This window comes from Pocillopora verrucosa, chromosome 11 (genome assembly GCF_036669915.1).
Source record: "Pocillopora verrucosa isolate sample1 chromosome 11, ASM3666991v2, whole genome shotgun sequence".
NCBI classification, from domain to species: Eukaryota; Metazoa; Cnidaria; class Anthozoa; order Scleractinia; family Pocilloporidae; genus Pocillopora; species Pocillopora verrucosa.
The window spans coordinates 17,564,363-17,586,075 of NC_089322.1; the positions used below are offsets into that span (position 1 = coordinate 17,564,363).

A 21,713-nucleotide genomic window follows, 5' to 3' on the forward strand; every position below is an offset into this window, starting at 1 on the left:
GGTTACTTCAGGGTTGCAGAACCAAATGGTTTAAGCTCAGCGTCGAGGATCAATGAATGTCATTTTGCCTCGATGTTTTCAAGGTAAACAACCTTCGTATAAAAACATTTGAGATAGAAATACATTGTTTATGTTTATCGTTGTTGCCCCCGAAAAAATTGCAGAATTGAATGTTAAAAGATAGAGCATGCTACACACAAGAAAGTACAAGAACAGTCCTCAATGTCAGCCAGCCGCCATTACATGACGTCATTACATTCTTATTGAACCACTGAGGGCAGCAACGACAACTTTTTCCTCTTAGTAATTTTATCTCCTATTTACCATGTTTATCTGCTTTCGTCTCTGTAGTTATTTAAATACAATATACAGTTGTTTATCCTGATGGTATTTTAAACGTTGAAGTCGTTTTACTTGTTCTTTTTTCGGTCCTAACCCCATCTGCCACCGAAGTAAGAAGTGATTATAAGAACGTCTTGATCAATCAAAATCTTTATTACTACCCTAGATATCTCGGCCCAGGCCTCAGATCGAGAGGTCTGGCTTCAAACCCTCATTGGGTCAGTATGTTGCCAGTCTTGGGAAAGAAAACCCAATCTTACGGGGGTTCTCCATCTTAGATTTGAACTAAGTACAAGTGACCTCTTATAGAGAGATCTGTTAAAACACTAAACCCTTTGCACACTTATATCAATGTAGATATTCACCATACTGTTCTCTATACATTCCCTATGGTCCTGACAAGAAGAATTTGTCTTACAATCACAGCTTCTCCGGTTGGCGATCATTTCGCTCATTCTCGCGACCTGATGTTTGATTCAGGAGTGATAGTACGGGAGGGGGGTGGGGGTGGGATGAAGATGCTAGTTACCCCATGATATTATGTGTCACAGAAAGTAATCAACCAAAAATATGTATTCCTGGATTTATAAGATTTATTTTCTCTCTTATCAAGCTTGGAATGGGAATGTCTCGAATTCAAGAAATTCAAGGGAGGAAAAAAAAAATCAGGATGCCCTCTATTAAGGTGAGTTAATTTGGTTTTTTTAAATGAATTAATTATTACTACAACTCTGGATTTAACTAATATGCGAAATTCTTAAAAAGCCCGATGCAAAGTGACAGGAATTTCTCTATTGAGGTGGTTTTCATTAGTTTACTACTCTGTTGGTTTGGGAGATCATTACTAACATTTTAGACGAGATGAAAGAATGTCTTGACATTATCGTGCATGTTGTGGCCGACTATTTGACGTACATAGTTACCATAGCAACAAATCAGCTAGCTTTTGAATTTGAAGAGAGTGAGAGTGAATGGGCATGGAAATTTTTAAGGCGTTTGAATGATAACAAATTTGTACCTGATACAGATAAGGAACTGTTTTACTCAATTCAAGGAGAATAACTTTGAGCCTTTTGATGAATGTCCTATCTCCTGAGGAGTTGAATAAAATTAAGAGTATGCTCCAACAGTCAGTAACTGAAATATCTGATAAGTATATAGATCTGACTATTTTTTGTTTTAAAATTAAAATTTCATTCATTCAAAATATCGCAATTAAAGCACAATTTTAAAATGTTTTGGTTTTTTGAGGCTCAGAGAATATACTTAAAACGTTAAATTTTTTGGAATTTTTTACGAATTTCTCATCTTATTCTAAAGAAGGTTTTTTTCTATTTAAATCATTTATTTAAATCCTTGGATTCTGATTTTTAGATACCTGGGCATTTTAGGGTTAAACCAAATTTGATACGTTTGAAGCCTAGAATTTTCCAGTTTTGTCACTAGAACTTGTTATTACCTCTCCGATAAGAATGATGCCCTGATTTTTTTTCAAAACTTCTTGTATTTTCACTCATCTCGGAGTCTTTTTTAATTGTTAAGTTGTAAAAAAAACAAAAAAAAAACAAACAAAAAATTAAAAAAATTCATTTTTTAGCTCTTGACGATCTCACGGAAAAAGATTGTTTGTTTTTAAAACCAAAATTCAAAGGCCATGCCAAAAAAAAGTTGTTATTTTTTCAAATTTTTCGCAGATTTCATCTGTAATCTCGGGTAGATTATTGATAAAGTTTCAATAAAACGCGAAGGTTGTTAAGCTAAAAATGAAATAGTAGTAATTTTTCCAGCTAGAACAATTGACGGTTGCATTTCAGTGCATCAGTTGATTTGGGAATTCGGCTTTGATCTTTTATAAATATATTTCGATCTTTCCATCTTTCTACTTTCCTGTTGTGGAATCCGCTTAGTGTTATCATGAGCCCGCAAGAAATTTAACTTGCGAACAATACATTGAGCATGCGCTGAGACACTATGATTGAACTGAATTGAATCACCATTTAGACTTTTTTTTGTGTCCAAACTTTGAGTATTTTCGTGGTGTTACTGTTTACTATGAAAAGATATTTCGAGCTTGTGATTACATTTAATTAACTGTTTACCACACCTTTGTTACGTTTGTAAAATTGGCTGCGTTGAAGATTTCCTATCCTGAAAAACGTCGTTAAAAATCGTAGTCGAAGGAAAATGTTTATCCATAAGGGTATAGACGTTTTATATAAATTGTTAATTACCATTTCTTTTTCTGGTAATACGTATTCACCAAAGCAAAGAAACTGTAAACTGCTTCCTGCGACCTTTATCCAAATCTCCAGGGAACTTGATTTAATGATTTAATGATTTAAAAAGTTTGGCAGGAGCAGACATAAGCGGAACTTAAATTCCTTTCCGACAACATATGAGAAAGATCATCAGAAGTAGTGTTGAGTTTCTCTGTAAATCCATTCTTCGTTCACGTTATCGTTTACATTTCTATTAAACCCTTTAACTCGCGATCAAGAAAGAATTTCTCCTTACAATATCGAAACAATATTAATTAGACGTGATAAGAATAAAGAAAAATATCAACCAGGGGATAAGAGTTTGATTCAATATCAAACTAACCTCATGACTGGGTAATTTAGTCTTATCAACTGAGTTGAAAACGTAAAGAGTTTAAAGGCTGACGTTTCGAGCGTTAGCCCTTCGTCAGAGCGATGGACAACGTCATGACAATTGTAGAACAGACAGTAATGAGAATTACTAAATGGGATATTGGAAGTGAAAGGGTTAATGGGCGTTACGACAAAAGAGAATTTAAATACTGAATTATATTCGTCTAACATAACTAAGTACGTTTAAAGATGGTGTCTTTGCGAGTGAACCACCCTCAATCATTTCGCTTAAAAAGCAAGATTCAAAATTCCAGATCTATTCAGCTATTGATTTATAGTTTATTTTCATTTTTTTGTAGACTTCTTGGGAATATTACTGATGCTTCAATCGCGAATGAAACAGAAGACTGGACAAGAAAAGATTTAATCAGAGTTACCATCCAGACGAAGGGAATTGCTATCAAGATTGTATCAAGTCGAAGCTGGGATTTATTTACCAAAATCGCAGACTTAAAGCCAAACGTAAGCAAATGTTATCTCGTGGACTATTTGGAAGGTTTTTTTGTCGGCTCGACTCGTGTTATGGGCAGTTTAAACATTTTCAACTTGCCCGCCAAAAAACTTTGAAAAATACGGGCGCTGTAATTACGCATGCGTCATTTTTGTTTGTTCATTCTGTAAGTAACATCTGTTCAGATGTGGCAAATTTTCCCGCCAAAAGACTTAGAAAAATACGGTGCTCAAAAATACGCATGCGCCGATTTTTTTTTTTAACATATTGTGTTTATATCTTATTTTCAATTTGTTGTTTTCATGTGTTAGAACTGTAAACACTCAATAAACAACTTGTGTTTCGTTTGATAAATCATTTTATTTGTTCCAATTTTCTTTAAAATACAAGTTAATTAGATTAGTAATTTTCAGTAATTTTTTAAATATATACTAAGACTTTTGGCGGGAAAATTTGGACAAATTTGCACAGAATTTCCCCTGGCAACTTTTTCGTCAAAAATTTGAACAAAGTTTACTTTAAGATTTCCCGCCAAAAACTATTTAAACAGCATCTCGTGCAAAAAATTGAATCTCAATGCCAATTTCTCTAAAACCTGTTTTTTTTTTTTCTTAGGGCTGTTCTAAACGCTGGAGTTTTACGTTTTCGATTCTTTGCACGAGATGAACTTAGAAAAAAGTTTTAACGTTAGAGCACCATGACAAGCTGTGGATAGTTCAATTCAATCAGAAAATAAAAATTTTTCGTCCAAATTTTTAATCATTTTTCCATTTGTTTCCAATCTGCAGGTATTTAAATCCGAATAATTATTTAGCCCGCAGCTTGCCATGTTACTTTTTCAGAATAAAAGATCTTAGATGCAGTCAGTTTTCAATGTAACACAGGACGCAAGACGGAAAAGCACCGAAACAATTCATTCAGGATTTTGAAATAAATTTTCGTAGTGAAATAATCATGCCTGATATTAAATACTAAACGAAATTGAAAATTTCTTCTCTGAGTTCAAACGTTATAAAGATTTAAACTGAACTGTAAAAACTTTTTGATCCATAAGATGACAAATTATTGGAGCATACAGCTTGAATTTGATTTTAGCAGCAGAAGCTTTTCACAATTTACTTTCGATGTTCTTTTAATTCGACTTGAGCTTCAAGAGCTAAGACATAAAACAATTAAGCTCCAATTTTTTGAAAATTCGTTCTTGAAGACATTTTGGGAAATAAATGATCAGTTGTTGGTCTTTACATTTAGGTTCCAAATTCTCTTCACCTAATTCCTCGAACAAATTGAATTTAAAGATCAAAACCACAAAATTTTATGGGCACCTTTCTTTTACATTCCTGTGTTACACCGACTGACAGCACTAAAGTTCTTTTTACTTAAGGTACAAATAAAGTAGCTACAATATCATTTTAAAATCTAATGCCTGTTCCAAAGATCAAAATGTATTTGCTCTTCACGAGTGCAACCTAATTTGTCGATTGAATGAAACGGTAGATAAACCAGCAAAAAAACAAGAATTTCTACATGAATTTAAATTCACAATATAACTCAATTGACTCAACAGACTTTCGATATAATTACTATGCATCTCAGGTGTTGTGATAAGATGAACGAACTCTCTGGCTTGAAATTCCAATTTCTTTGTTTTCCGTTATAAATATACAAACGTTTTTAACAAAGCGACACAAAAGTAACCTATTTGATGAATAACCCATCTGCTTTTCATGTTTTCTTGCCGAATTAATAAGTCTTCTTTGCCAAAATTTTAAGTCCACTTTGAGCCAATACTTAATTGCTCGACATGATTTCGAAAATTTTCTTATTCGTCGTTGTCAAGGGGAATTCTCCCGAAATTTACCGTCGCACAATTATTCAAAGGCAACGTTAGAATTTTGCCCGAGCATTATGTCAAAGGGTTTTGTTCCTTATTTAGCTGTAATAATTCTGGATCAAATGAAAGCACCAGTGAATCGACAAGTTACTACGTCTGCAACATTAATTGTGATGTTTATATTCGAGTTTAAAAAGGTTACAACAGGCCAAATTCTCACAAGATCTTACTATCGTTGGAAATTCTTTTGACTAAACACACTGACGCTTTTTCACAACGAACGTTTGGTAATAGTTTTGTTTCATTGTTCTCACCAAATTAGCTTGCCTCTTTCAATTGTTGCTCGTCCACTTTGTTTTTTATTTTATGATTTGTGAAACCGTTTATCATCTTCATAAAGGTCAAGTCAGACACTCTTACGAGGAGGCATTACTAAGATGAAAATCTATATTTCTTTGTGAAAAATTTGTGCTCGTGGGCAAAAAAGACCCATCAGAATGTTTCGTCAATTTTTTTGAAGGAGAACTGAGGCAACGTTGCTCTTATACAGGTTCATTTCGGCAATGGTCTTTGTCATTCTTTATCAGTAGAAGAACCTTTTATTTTTTGTTGATTTTGTTAGATATTTTTCAATCATTTACGCAGCGTTCCAGGTATCCATGCTAATTTCAAACAAAAAATCTTCGAAACAAGAAAATCTAAATGTTACTTTGTTCGCAGCTGGTTTGCATTATGATACATTTCAAAGCGAACGCCATTTGAAAGATCTTTTGACCAGGCATTGGAGTTTAAAACAAAGAGCTACCAAGCTAAAGATAAAACTAAACTCATTTGATGGGACAAAGATGAGTATTTAAGAATTAAGATGGCACTGGGCTGGTTTTTTCTCTAAATTATGACAAACAAAGACTTTGTTGGTGAGCAAAAGTTGGAGTTTTCTTTTGGTTCATATCGAGAATGAAACTTTTATTATTAATGAAATCGATTTCTTTTTTCAAACTATTTTCTGACGTTTTCCGTTGCCTCTGTGAAGCATTTTAACCCATCGTTTTGTATGATCGTCAGGGTAAGGTTTGTCTCAAGTAAAAAGGATTATTGTCGTAGTCAGCGACTGATGTTTGGCAAATTAAGCAAAAGTCATCGTCAAAGTTAGGTGAATGATTTAGTTTCTCGGTCGATTATTAAAGTTTGAGTCGTAAAATTATCTGTGATCTTTTTCGGCTGTTAACCTCAAGTAATATATTTCAGTCATCCAACTGAATAGTTTCCATTTGTCGGTAACTTTAGATTGTTCTGTCTGGTCATGTAATGTGATGAAGTCGAGTTTGTACAGGAATAGCAGATGTTGTCATGTTGATGAGTGTTCAGGGTAAACCCATTACTATTTAATGTTGTGATTAATTCCGCTAATCTCAAGCTGTGAATTTTTTTATTTATTAGTTTTGGTCTGAAGCCTTTTGTTTACAGTGCCACCTTATCAAATATCACCTTCTTGCGACATCAAGTGAGATGTAGCAGTGATACCAACTGTTAAGCAAAGAAAATCGAGTGATCAATTTCACGGAATCACCATTTTCATAGTCACCGTCTTGTGGCCAAGTTTGTATCGGTGTCAAATTGTTACTTTTGTCAAAGCGATGAAGCGAATTTTTGTGATATATGTGCTCAAATTAGGGCTAGTGCTCTAAAATGAATCACTGATCGCTCAAGATCTGCTTAACAATATGTATCATGACAAAACTACTCCAAAAATGGTGGCCGGTCGAAAACTATTCGCTAACCGAGTAACTGGTTCTATTGCAGGCATCTCCTCTAAGATAGCTCAAAAGACATTCGGCGAAAGAGAAATATCTTGCAACAGTACTGAAGATTTCTAGAAGGCCACCATTTCTGCTACTGTTCTACAATAATAAAGTTCTTATCTTTGCAGTGTCCTCTTTTTATGTCCAGCGATTCCAGTGTCCCCTCTTGGCCAGATTCTTTATTCTTCTATATTCCTCACAACATTTCTCTTCCTGTAAATAGGAATGAAGCGATATGATCAGGAACTGTTGAACACAACATATGATCTGGAGAGTTAAGTAATAGGTGTTGTACTCATTTTTCTTTGTAAAGTTCCGTACAATTCCTTGAGAAAGGGATTTGAAGACAGACTTGACAAATCCACGTGTCGCGAAACTACAAAATTTCATTCCTTTCTTATAAAGCATTTCAAAACCAGTGTTCGGCCGCAGGGTAACTATGAATTTAAGCAAATGTTTTCTCCAATCAATGATTTTGCTTCTACGGAGACCGACACCTTTACCAAGTCTAATTTCGTGTCCATGAAGAGCAGCTCGGAGCAAACAACTGACACGTGTTCACTCGTTTTAGCAAAATGCTGGGACTTGCTCTGTTTTCTGAAGGAGTTGAAGGCAATATCCTCCAAACGAATGCTCACCTTGTGCAGTAGTAACATAACACTGCTCTCCGATGCTTCTCTTTGCAGGTCAATTGTCTTCCTCCAAAGTGCATCTTTAATTTTTCTACGTTATGAGATAAGACGCATCTTCACTCCTCGAAGAAAAGCGTGGTTTGCCAAAAAATCTTCGATTTGGGATGAATATGGATTAATAAATCCAGCCAATGAGCGGTTAATACGTCAGAGATTTGGCGCAGAGTTCTGCATGCACGCTTAGCTGACTAATCAAGAATCAGGAACAGAAAAGGGCATTGTGTGCGATGAATTCCCCTGTGAACTAAGAAAACAAGAATAAACAATATTTGCATTATTGAAATCATTCTTTAACCAGCTTTATTTAGATATTGCATCAATAAATGAACAAAACCAAAGAGAAACCTTGGAGGGAAAACATAGTAAAACTAACGCATCGTTTTTCTGTTATGATGCAGAAAGGCAAGATTCAAGGAACGCAAAATGCACCAAATGAACCTTGTATTTTTTTAAGCAGGGAACGTAAAAAGAACGCAAAAAAAATATGCGCTGATATTCTTGTAGGAAAATGTAAAGCTAGTGAATACAGGATGCTGCCACTATACAGAGCAGAGAGGAAGAAACACATTTAATACTTCCTGATGGCGTTTCCGGCCGTAAAGCGCATTTAGATTCAGTACTCAGAAGCGAAAAATAAAAATAGATTGAACAAAATGGTAATTTAAGATCTCGAATCTCGTGAGAGAGAGTGCACTGCAATTTTGATAGGATCCCAGTGCAATGATATCAGATCCAGCTTGCTTCTAGAGCAGGCGAAATTTTTGTTGCATTTTTCAGGCAGGCGAAAACAAGCGCGACGCGAACGCGAAAGGTGAGGCACACGCGAGGGTAATAGGGTTTCCTCTCGCGCGTGAAATGATTTTACAAGTGAAACAGTTCAAACCGCAAAGAACCGTAAAACGTAAATGAATTAGAGTTTTACACCAGGGGGCTTAGGAGGGGTCCTGAAGTACCTTTGACTAAGAGACGATTCGTTTTTGATTTCTGATTACCTTTTTTATCACTAACAAACAAATTTTATATCTTAATGGAATTTGATTCGAATGGGGGCTAGGGGAAGAGGAAAAACCGATCCCCAGAAAGCAGGGGTTATGGAGGGGGGCTGGTGTCGGGTCGCGCTAGAGAAAGAGGCGTGGCTCTTAAGACCCGACTTCAGTCTCCCTCGATTTTTCACTCTGCCGCTTCCATCGCGCCGTTTACTAATTCGGTCTTTTTTTACTAACTGAACGCCTGGGTTAGAAATTATAGTGGTAAAAATATGTTTACTTAAGTTGTGGAGTGAGGAAAAGTGGGAGGTTTCTGAATGAACAATCACTCAATAAATGATACTGTAACGTGAGAGGAAGAACATGAAAAGATGCTTAGGAGACAGATAGGAGGTGCATTTGGAAGGGTTTATCTTTTGACCCTTTAACTCCCATGAGTGACCAAGACAGAATTTCTCCTTACAATATCAATACAATATCAACCAGATAAGTGACGAGAACAAAGGAAAACATCAATTTGGGGATAATTAGTTGATTCAACACTAAATTCTCTGAACTAACATTATAAGAATTGTATGGTCGATATTAAGGAGAATTACAAATGTGATCTGGGAGTTAAAGGGTTAACCCCCTGGAGTGACTGGCACCTAATTAAGTTCTCCTTACAGTATTATCCCTGAATCAAAGATGATAGTCATGAAAATAGAGGAAATGATCACCAGCTAAGGAAGCTTCTGATTTTTCAACAAATTCTTCTTCTCGGTGTCATAGGGAATGTGTTGAGAACGATAAGGAGAATACGCGTACTGATCTTAAGGGGTAAAAAGTTAGCAAACCGCTCTCTCGAGTCCAGTCCTCTCCGAAAACACGACAACAGGAAGGGAGCGTGCACTCATTCCCGTAGGGCGGTGGTATAGTTTTTCAGTTATTTGGAAAAGAAGGTAAAAGATGGTTTCTCATGTGGGACAAATATTTCTCCAAATATACATATCTACACCAATCCATTAATTAATTTCAAATAATAGAGATATTCAGGTAACTGTACGATAAGTAAGTCTGCAACTTTATTTCGATTGCTCATGTTATCTTGCATGAACATAGCATGCAGTAAAGTTGTTAAGAATAGTAAGAGTTGGTAACAAAAAAAAAATAAGTTCTGAAAGTAAAAATAGAGCTCAGCAGAATTAAAACAATTTAAAACGTGGTCGATTGCTGTAAAATTTAACATAACGTTAATTTCTTGCCTGTGACACCTTAACCCTTTGTCTCCCAGAAGTGATTAACACGTAACTTCTCCGCACAGTATCCATACATTATCCTGTAAACAGGTAATGAGAAAACTCAAACTTATCAGGTACAAGTTGTAATATTGATCTACCTCCAAATTCTCGAAACTCATTCACAAGGAAATGTGTAGCAGCTAGAGAGGAGAATTAACAATCAGATCTTGGGAGTTTAAGGGTTATCATGTAAAAAAGTATTTTAAGGGAGCAGAAATAACATTAAATTCATTGACAAAGAGTTCTCCATCATACCTGAAAAATATTAGCTCGGCAGCAGGGCCAACGAAAAGAAATTTATACCTTAGTGAAATGATGATCATTTCTTATTACTGTGCCCTCGAGTTCGAATTTATTTTCATAGGCCTGCAATGGGTCTCTTTCGTTTGTCTTCGAGTTTATCTTCGTTCCAGTTTAAAACTTTCATTTAATTTATTTACATAATTATTTACATCTCGGATAAATTATAGGGTCTTCAGACAGTTAGAGCATGTGGTGTCACAGTACCACCACTATTGAAAATTTCCTCGGCAATCTTCTTAAGTTGTTCGTCTCCATTACTCTTCGTGCCTGCAAGATTAAAAGGGAAGAGAGTTCAAATAAATCTTGATATATAAATGCGATCAATACTTCGGGTGATTGTCGGCAATCGTTGGAAAGTCCTCAGGATTTCCGAAAATCTCTGCGAATATTTGCAACGGCGACGTTGCACTATCGTTGGTTGTTTTCGAATCTTGTTCGGGAACCTTGGATAACTTTGATTCTCGCGTGATCAACGACTCTTTCATTCTCCATCGAGAAACAAAGAAATAAATGTCCCGTGACCAAAAAAAGGCTCGAATTTAAGAATTCTTTGCGCAGGAAGAATGACACTTTTTGGCAATCAGTTGAGTTGCTATATCACGTTAGGTTTTTTAGGCGTCTCATAAAAGTGCTCTTAAATTTTTTCAGTTTCCTGGCTTTCAGTCCGTGTGAATGATCTCCTTTTTCGACCATCTTCGCTACATTTGGTCAACTATCTTCTCCCTTCTTTGCTGTTTTGCTTTCATCTGAGAATTACTGAGATTGGGCGCGTTTCAAGGACAGTTACCAAGGAGAATTGTCAATTGAGGCTTCCTTCGATCGATGGTAATTTAGGATCGATGTCAGTATCTGAACAACTACACACCTACCCCTCCCCTAACCCAACATTAACCCTGGCATGTAATAATGACATTTGTCCGTAATTTCTGTCAAGAAAATTTATGAAGATTACGCTAATTTATCCGCTACATATAAATTAGTGTCGTGTGTCTTCCAAAGTTTAAATATAGATTCTCTTTCTCACCTGATTTGACTTCTTTGAGGAGAGTGTTGTTGGCATGATATTTTTCTTTGCATATTGTATCTACGAGAAGTGCCTGCCGGAGGAATACACACAAGGCATGAAGTTAAACATGGTACTACGTTTCATTGCAAGGCACAGGCAGTCGTTGAATAAGATGGTGGTTGTGTCTTTCAGCCAGCTGGGATCTCGATTAGTCGGTCAATGGGTAATATAAGTCAGTCAGTCAGTCAGTTAGTTTAATGGACAGACACTGATGCAGTCGAGGAAACAGGGATTTGAACACTCAGTTTGTCACACACACACAATCAGTAAGCCAGCCTTTAATTTATTCAGTAAGTTAGTAACACGAGCGTTTGGTCAGTCGGTCGGTGGTCGATTGATCGGACAGTAGGTAAGTCAGTCAGTCATTCAGTCAGTCAAAGGGTCTGTCTGTCAGTCAATCAAAGAGTCTGATCAATCAAACGTAGTAAGTCCGCTAGTCAGTCAGTCCGTTAGACGGTAAGAATTCTGTCCGTCCAACATAAATGCACAACTGCTATGTACCTCGTGACTGGCGCTCGGTGAGCCCCGGTTGATAGACCTAGTTGCCCTGGAAATTACAGCCGTCATACCATACAAGTTAATGGCTACATCTGCCATTCTTTTCAGCAGAAATTGCTCCTCGATGATATTCTAAAAAATATAATAAATAAACAAACAAGGTGCCGTTAACCGAAAAAAAATTATTAAGGGAAACTTGGTGTTCAACAAGTCTGCGAATCTTTAAAGAAAGTACGCTGAATGTAGAAATCTTACTTGAAAATTATGCGGTCACAAAATATGAAAAAATATGGCTTTAGGAAGCACTGATGGATTTAGTCGAAAGAACCAATCAGAAGCGGACCTTCACCTGACTTACTTGATTTCTCGCGCGCTTTATCGATTTGAGTTATGATTGGTTTACTTTAAGTGTTACGCGCGCGCAATCATTTTGTACAAATTGACAATAATCGTGATGATAGGGTAGAGAGATTAACCTTCTTCCTAATATAAATTACCTTTCCAAATTTGGAAAGCAAGTTTTCAGATATCCTTCCAAAGTCAGCGATATTCTCCTCCAATTTTTTGACGCTGTCCTGTAAAAAGTAGAATAAAATATGACGTATCACTGAAAATTCAAAAAAGAAAATTCAGCAACTACAAATAGTGATAACATCTAAACGCAGCGTCAAGTAAGTTTAGGCATTTGAAAAAAGAAACAAACCTTCCTCCCCCTTAAAAAATATCTTCTACCATCCTGCTGCAAAAAAGAGAGCCACTGGGTCCGTTGTCTAATGGTGAACGCCGATTACTTTCGCCACTATAATCTACCTGCGCGCTCAAGTTTTCAAGAACACTAGACCTGCTCACATAGAGTCTGTCGTTGGTTTAGTCACTGCACTTCCACTTATCTCGAATACAAAAAATATCTGTGCCTTACCGCCAATTGTGGGTGTGAAACATTGGCAATTCCCTGCAGGTTTCCTTTTAGTCCTAAGGCATAGAGAGCTCTCTTTTTCAAGAAGTCCGTCATGAATTCAACGTTTCCAAAAGGGTTCTTTAGGTATCTGGTAAAACAGTCAAAATGATAGTTAGGAGCACAACTAAGGGAAAATTCCTTTACCCTTTACCTCCCAAGAGCGACCAAGAAATAATTTATCCTTACAATATCAATACAATGATCAATGTACGGTCACTTAACGTTCCTTAGGTAACAACTCACTTTAATACTTCTTGCAAGTGTTTTCCAGCATGCTGCATTCCTGCAAGAGCTATGTACATTCGGAGGATTTCGTTTGTTCCCTGTTAAACATAAGAAAAATGGAAAGGCAGGTAAGATTTTCAGTGGGAGGTGTCCGGTTTTATAAACAAACATTCACCAATAAAAACGAAAATAAATGCTTCCCCTAAAAAAACCCTCTTTACAGAGAGTCTCAAAATTCACCCATAACATATTGCTAACCTCAAATATCAACAAGATTCTTGAGTCCCTCATGACTCTTTCATAGGGATATTCTTTCATATACCCAAGGCCTGCGGGGAAAAAATAAGATCATCATGGGAATGAGTAGCCATTCTCTCTCAGACCAAATTGGACACCACTCATTCCTATTACCATTATTAATCATATCAACACTATGTAAAAATTGCACGTAATCACTTAATGAAGAAATGTAAAATGGTTTCCGTGTTTACATAGCCTGATGAAAACACGCGGGAGGTTGGGAGAACACGAGATAAGCGTAGGAAACCACGACGCGAAGCGGAGTGGTTTCCAGCTTATCGAGTAACATTTCTTTTATAAAATAACTAATGAAAGAGGAACGAAAACCGTGTTTACATACGCTCATGTAAAATGGTTTTATGGCCAATCAGAGCGCGCGTACTATTTGAATTATTTTATAATATACGATATGTACCTCCTAAGATCTGCAATGCTTCATTGACCCCTGTCCAGAGACCCTCTGAACCATACACCTGCAAAGTGAGATGACAAAAAAAGAGTGAAAAAGATACCTGGATATATACATGTAAATGGTTCAGACCCAGGGGGAATATAGCTGATTGTTTGTCATGATCATCAGATGAGAGGAAAACCACTGTAACCACTGTAACCACTGCTCACTTCCCTCTGACTAACCTAAACAACAACCCTTAAGTATGAACAAAGGGGGTTAGTTTCTAAAGAAACTGTGGTTCTGTTGAATCTGGGTTTATAACAAACCTTGCACATGGCAGCCTCCACAGACGCATCTTCCTCTCCACTGTCCAACATCCCAGTTGTCAGGTATGCCATGGATTCAATTGTATATTGTTTCAACGCCATACGTGCAAACTTTTCCTGATTAAAGTAATTTATGAAGAACAACCTTCAGTTATACAACAAAAGAAATCTGGGACTGCATTGGTTTTTATCTACTTCACTCTGTGTTAGTAAGAACAGTTGACTAGTTAGGAAAGCTGGAAAAAATCAAACATGAAAAAATGCTTTTGCAGTTTATGTTGGAGCTCCCTGACTGAGCTGTCTTTTATTTTTGTGTTCACAAATTGTGACTGAAAAACTTGATGGGAAGTTTTTCTTATTGAGTTATTTCAAAGTAGTTGGAATGCTAATGAAAGTTCTATAAGATCAGGTCCAAAAACCTAACAAAACCATATATAATAAAGGAATCTCTTGCTCTAATAGACCTTCAACCCCTATTATCTTATACTAAAAATTGTGTATTCTTGGAAACTCTAGACACCCTTTTGAAATTGCAAAGAGAGAAAAATAACTGATTTCCTTCACACACTTGCATTTCTAAGTCCTAAGAAATAAAATCAAAGTGGATGACCAATTGATCTGGACCAAAGCACTAAAACTGAATGTGCAGGTGTCCAATTAGACACTATTTCATTACATGCTTTTGCAAAATTTATAAATAATTAATTGTTGAATACAAGTGGTGAGACTTTCAGAAATCCAGTTTGGGTTGGAGTAAGATTTCACAGAGCTACAATAATTGAATCTCTATAAACACCTGAATCTGTCCAAATTCTGACAAAGTCCTGTTGAATTGTTTTCTTGTTGTGGCATGTTCTGCAGCTGCACCTGAAATCAAAACAAATCCCATGTGGGGGGGGGGGGCAGTTAATTTGGGAGTTTTTGATGAGGTTGAGGGCCCTGAACTTCAATTCTGAAACACACTTTTAACCTTTTTTTTTTTTTTTAATTAGAACCTTTTAAAAGATAAGTAAATTAAAAATACTTTGAGTTGAGTAATGATACCCAACCCTGTTGCTGGAAGAACTTTTGCTTCAGGCCAGTAGGAAAATGAACCACAAGTCTGAAGATAGACAAGAGGGGGAGGGGGGTGGAGTTGGGATCCACACCCTTCCCCTGAATCTGCCCCTAGTGTTTAAAATTACCTATCAGCCCTCTCAGTCCACCTGCAGCACATGCTCCAATACCAAACCTGCCACTGTTCAAGACATTCATAGCAACCTTCACAGAAACAAAAAATGGACCATCTTATAATATTATTTCAATATCTATAAATATCATTGGTGTATTTTTTGTTTACTTTATACCAAATGTATATTCTAATTAGTTCTTAGAACTACAATATTGCCAAAAGCAGGAGTTTTTAGCAAGTTGTATATAATGTCTTTTATAGCACCTGATTATTATGTCATCACTAAGATCATCAGCAAATTGATTATTTCCACAGTAATAACAAAAAAATGATCAAGTCTGCTCTTAAGCCCAGTCGTCTACCCAGTTGAAGCTTATCCCAGATCCTTTACCATGAAGTAACTATCCCTTTCCCCCCCCTAACTCCTGGATGGGATGCCAATCTACAGCAAGGTTTTCCACTAAAAATTTTGTCAACCTTGTTTGATCATCTGTCAGAACTCATTTATAATTTCTACACAGTGGAGAGATTTAGCACCATGAATGTTAAGTGTCTTGCCTTGGCCCTTTTAAACCCTACAAGTGACCAGAATCTAACTTATCCTTACAGTAAGACTGCTCAATCATTCACTAAGATCATGAGAATAATAGAAATGATGGCCAACCAAACAAGCTCTGATTGTTAAACCAATTCTCCTTGCCAGTACTAAAGGAATGGTGTAGGGTCGAGTATAGAGAATATCAATACTGATGTTAGGGTGTAAAGGGTTAATTAGCACACAACAAAATCACCTGACCAGTGCTCAAATCTGGACATCTGAACCTACATGTGTAGAATCCAGTGCACTAACGCAGGTAACTCCTGCCACTTCTTCCTCCACATAGTATGAGAAAAGCAGGATAAACTCCAATTTTGTTTTTCTAAAATTATGCGCAAAACAAAAGATTCATAACTCTACCTTAAATCCTCCACCGACAGTTCCAAGAACATTTTCAATAGGAATGGGAGTGTTGTCAAAATGAAGTTCACATGCTAAAGAAAAATGGAATAAAACTCATATTTTAGAAAATCTAGCCTGAAAGATTCACATTAATTGTAACAGTACTCTAACAGGTGGTAGTACTTTAACCCTTTAACTCCCAAGATCTCATTAGTAATTCTCCTCACTGTCTGCCATATAGTTCTTGTAATGTTAGTTTGGAGAATTTTGTATTGGATCAACTGATAATCGCCTAATTAATATAATTTTTCTTTGTTCTCATCACTTGTTTGCTTAATTTTGTATTGATATTGTAAGGAGAAATTTTGTCTTGGTCACTCATGGGAGTCAAAGAGTTAACTGTAATTTGCTCATCATATTAATTGCTATTACTAAACCTTTTTGTTGACTTACTATTTGAGCCTCTAATTCCAAGTTTATCTTCTGGTTTTCCACTTGTCACACCTCCAAAAGCCCTTTCCACAATAAAAGCAGTTATTTTGTCTTGCTGTTCTCCCTGTATGTTACAAAATATATTGACTGTTATTGCACATACTTAGGGAAATTAGAACAATTAAAATTTGTAAGCTGCATATGTGATGCAAAATACTTAGTGCGCTGGACTGTGGATTAAAATCTCCCTTATAAACAGCATCTTACTCAGGAAAGGAGGCTGCAGATATTTAAAGACTCACCACTCTTCACTAAGCTTCCATGCTTAATATTAATGGTCAGAAGAGATGAAGTGGAAGAGACAAAATGCTGTACAAAAGCTGCAAGGTATCATATGTTACAAAATATTTATACCTTGTCATTGGTATGAGTGGTCCTTGCAAACACAGTCATAACATCAGCCCATCCTCCATTAGAGATCCAAATCTAGAATTTAAGAAGGACAGGCAAAATAAAAATTAAAAAATTATGAAGTTCATGATACACATGAATCATACACTGTATTCATAAATGGCCAATGCCCAGAACAATCTAGACTCTAACTACGTGAAAACTAGGTCTGAAAGGCCCAGCGGCATGTTTACTTTAAGAGCATCTAAACATGGAAAGCTACTTAGTTGTGCTGTCAGATAGGAAGAGATCCACATTATTTTTAGTTTTTTCCATATTTCTCAGAAAAACTCTGCAAAGGCAAAGGAAACATCAGGTAGTTGGTTAAAAGTGTTTTCAGAAACCCCAAAAAATGCCAGTATATTACTGCATTTTGCCACTGCGTTGCACAAGAAAAAGAACATGTTTTCAGTGGAACCTAAATAAGCTTTTATTTTATTGTTTAAATCCAACAGTATCTCAAGCCATAAATAAAACTTTGTTTAATCTTAACACACCAACACCAGTATGCATATTCTCTATACTGTTCTCTATACATTTCCTTAAGTGCTGGATGGGAGAATTTGTTTAACAATCAACAACTTTTGTAGTCGATGATCATTTCTTTTATTCTTGTGACCTTTAGTATCTGATTCAGGGGTGATATTATCAAGGAAAAATTGGATGCTAGTTGCTATGAGTCGCAGTTTTACAGTTAAGTCAAATTCAGAAAGGCGTACTTGGCACCTCTAAATGATCTTATAAAAATCACAAACCTTTGAACCATTGAGAAGAAAGTGTTTGCCATCTTCACTTAAAGTTGCTTTGGTCTGGATTGATGCTGCATCACTTCCACTACATGGGAAAAATAATATATAAATTATTACAAAAGAACAGGATTGTCCACTTTCTCTAAAGTTACCTCTGAAAATCTAATCATGAGTCTAACACACATTTTACAGCTTTATTTAGGTATTTACTAGTGCACCATTCCTACACCAAAGTGCCACTTAAATTATTTTCTGCCAAGGGAGTTAAGCTGCGGACCCCACTTTAAAATAAAGGTTTGAAAAAAACCTGAGCAATGAGAGCTTTGTTCATGTACCTTGAGGGTTCTGTGAGACAAAATGCTGCCATGTGTTCACCAGAAGCTAGTCTCGGTAAATATTTCTGCTTTTGCTCCTCAGTCCCAAGAAGAAGAATTCCCTGTCATATCAATATTAGAAACAAATCAATACATTTTTAGATGATACCAGCTAGTCCATATTTTCCCTGAGTTGAGGTTTTTGCATTATTCTTGATCACAAGTTTGTTTGCTGATGTATTGATCTTGTAAGCAGAAATCATTCTTTGGTCTTTGCTCTGCTAGTCCATTTCCTCAGCTTCCTTTAACTGAGCTTGCTCATATCCATTAAGTTAATATACTCCTTGAGAGAAAGTCAAGCTTCCTACTTGTTAGCACAACAGGTTTTTCTCCTCACTCACGGCCTGGATACACATCTCAAAGTGTTACAGTTGCAAGAATTTAGTCAAATATTACCCTGAGATGAGATTTTTCATAATTCTCATCACATATCTGTTTGATAGTGTATTGATCCTGTACAGAGAAATTATACTTTGGTCTTTCCTAAGAATGAAAGGGTGCTCAAGTAAAGCAACTGACCTTCAAACCAATTGACTGATGTGCCATCAATGTCACAGCAATACTTGCATCAGAGAAAGCTTCACAAACACGGGCATAGTTTGTGTTAAGAAGACCAAGGCCACCTGAAAGGATTTGAAAATACTTTTAGAGAAAATATTTTAACTACATGTGAGAGAAACACATCAACCTAAATTCTCAAACAGAGGAATACCAGCCGAAATTCAGCTGGTATTCACCTACATCATTTAACTAAGATGATAATGACAAAAAGTCTTACCATACTCTTCAGGGATAAGAAGACCAAACAAACCAAGTTCTTTCAGTCCTCCCATAACTTCTTCAGGAATTTTAGCTGTTTTGTCAATATGAGCAGAATCAACTGTAAATAAATAAAAAATAAGCAGTGATTTATCAAGTCAACAAAATAATCCCTATACTATACTCCATTGATATGTAATTCAGTTTAAGGAAGACCCAAAGCATCTGAATACTGGACCACCTTTACTCAAAGTTGATTCAAGCCATTCTCTTATTTTTTGCTACAATTACCTTTCTCTACAAAATACTTTTCAACAGGCTCAACAAGCATGTTGAGTGTTTCTCGCTGTTCTTCATTCAGTGGATCTGGATATGGGAAAACTTTCTCCTATAAAGAGAACAAAAAAATGTAATCATGAGCTCAAATGCCTTAACCCTTTAACTCCCATGAGTGAACAAGACAGAATTTCTCCTTACAATATCAATACAATATCAGGCAGACAAGTGATGAGAATAAAGAAAAATATCAATAAGGGGACTATAAGTTGATCAAATACTAAATTCTCAAAACTAACATCACAAGAACTGTATGGCAGACAGTAAGGAGAATTACCAATAAGATCTTGGGAGTTAAAGGGTTAAGACTTGTTTCATTCAATCACTTTTTTTTCTTACATCTATTCTTTAACCCTTCAACTCTCAGATCATATTTATAATTCTCCTTACTATCAACCATACAATTCTTATAATGCTGGTTCAGAGAATTTACCGTTAGTATTGGATCAAGTAATTATCCCAAATTGATATTTTTATTTAGTCTCATCACTTATCTGGTTGATATTGTATTGATACTGTAAGGAGAAATTCTGTCTTGGTCACTCATGGGAGTTAAAGGGTTAATTGATTTATTTCTCCTTTCATTCACTCATTCATCCATGCGTTTCCTTCTCTTCATTTCCTCCAGCCCATTCCACCCCCGAACACACCTACCACCCATCCCTCCCTCTTACAAAACAATGCAATCGTAAAAGGTCTTCCACATGTGTTTTCTTCAACATAAAAAAAGAGAAAAAAGCAAATAAAAATTTGTTACCTCAGGCATATAAAAACAATTCAATTCAAAGACTTTGAAACAACCGTGAAAGAACTTTCTCGTGACGTCAAATCCTTGCGTGAGTATATGTCTGACTCGAATCAACGAACATCAACAAGTAGAGTTTTGCTTCAATTTTTTTAATCATTGTTTGGAACCTGTTTTTTTTTCCCTAGGCTGATACAGAATCTCTCTCAAATTCATGAAAATCTATGGAATATCTCGTGGGAATCAGTTGATATTTGTGAAAAGTAAGGGCCGGCCGATTACATAATTTTAGGATTTTTCTCAATCTAACCAGTTTCTTCCGAGACAAAATGTAGGTCTCTTCTTGGATCTATAGCGTGCTTTTACAATCTACAACAGCAAAACAACACTTGAGGAATTAAACGATCTTCATGAAACCACATACTATATATTTTACCTTATTACAACGTCCCAGAAACAGATCTTTGGCAAAAGTTGAAGTTGGTTTCGACGTGTGAAGAAGACGTCGGAGTAATGACACGTTTACAGGTTTAAAGGCACTCAAAACATGCCTCCCCGCTCTTAACGACATCATACTTGCCAGAGTTTCCTTTCCTATCGTGACTTTGTATCAAAAATATTCAAGTTGTCATTTCAGCGCGTTAAAATACCCTTCTTTGGTCACCTTGAACGGCCTTCGATAAAACCTTTGTACCCGCCCCAGTCTTTCCCTTCTCCGCCTGGCTGCGCACTAAAGTTCCGGGTTGATTCGTCGGAATCGCTTTCCCTTCTTCGGACAAAAGTGTAGTTGAGAGTCAATATTTCGATAGGCAAACTTGAAGATTTTGGAGAAAATTCAAGGTGGATCATTTCACTTGTTCCCAGCCTTAAAATGACAAAGTATTTGTTAAGTCATAGTCAAGAGTACTTCGTAAAAATAATAATTAGCTAATTAATTAATTAATTGATTGAGGTGTGGATGGATATTTCTGTCGTTTTTCCTTAAAAGCTGAACACCTAAAGAACCAAACTAGCTACAGTATTCGCTCTTCTATGGAGGAAATCGTCCAAAAGTTGCAATTGAGCAAAAAGCTACTCATGAGAAGTAACTTAAACCTCAAAATATTTAGCAAAAGGTCTTTACATCATCATCTGTGATCTGTGCTAATCTGGCTTCAGATGGAGGTTAGTTATTTCTCAGGGCTTCCAGAAAGGAGGTGTTGTAGCTTGCAGAGCAGGCATAATTTTGATGGGCAAGTCCTCAGTATTTTTTTAGCGAAAATTATGGCTGCTGCCATGTTTGCAGCAGCAGAAAGCTGAGGAGAGAAAGAAATTTGTACAAGGGTGCGTGACAGTGAATAGAACGGAGAGGGAAGGGGGTGGGGCTCCATGGGGAGGAAGACAGGGTACTTAGTTCAGACTTATGGAGGGCTAACGTTCAATCTATCCCTTTGCTTCTGATTTGTAGACCAGATTTAAAGAATAATGTTTACAATATCTATTTCAAGACTGAGAGCCTATGATATTCAAAATGAAAACTATCAACGGCTTTCAAATATATAAATATTTGTGAGTAAATTCTGCACTAAACTTTCATCTGACCCTGATGGACAACAATATACCACTAATGCTTTAGAGTATTTGTTACAAGGAGGAAGTTGAGGCAGATT

The 21,713-nt window shown here is 36.3% G+C and overlaps 1 protein-coding gene across 1 annotated transcript; it reads right to left on the reverse strand.

The window, feature by feature from the left end:
• Positions 1 to 9,820: 9,820 nt before the first annotated feature.
• On the reverse strand, positions 9,821 to 20,751 carry LOC131781475 (complex I assembly factor ACAD9, mitochondrial-like). Its single transcript, XM_059098136.2, has 20 exons — positions 20,501 to 20,751; positions 19,275 to 19,371; positions 19,003 to 19,104; positions 18,744 to 18,847; positions 18,186 to 18,286; positions 17,857 to 17,935; positions 17,066 to 17,137; positions 16,673 to 16,775; positions 16,238 to 16,311; positions 15,293 to 15,368; positions 14,905 to 14,975; positions 14,109 to 14,225; positions 13,804 to 13,861; positions 13,347 to 13,417; positions 13,107 to 13,186; positions 12,825 to 12,951; positions 12,403 to 12,480; positions 11,909 to 12,037; positions 11,366 to 11,438; positions 9,821 to 10,608 (listed from the first exon to the last, which is right to left on the reverse strand). The coding sequence occupies exons 1-20, from the start codon at positions 20,636 to 20,638 to the stop codon at positions 10,514 to 10,516; spliced, it is 1,845 nt and encodes a 614-aa protein (XP_058954119.2). The 5' UTR covers positions 20,639 to 20,751; the 3' UTR covers positions 9,821 to 10,513.
• Positions 20,752 to 21,713: the final 962 nt, after the last annotated feature.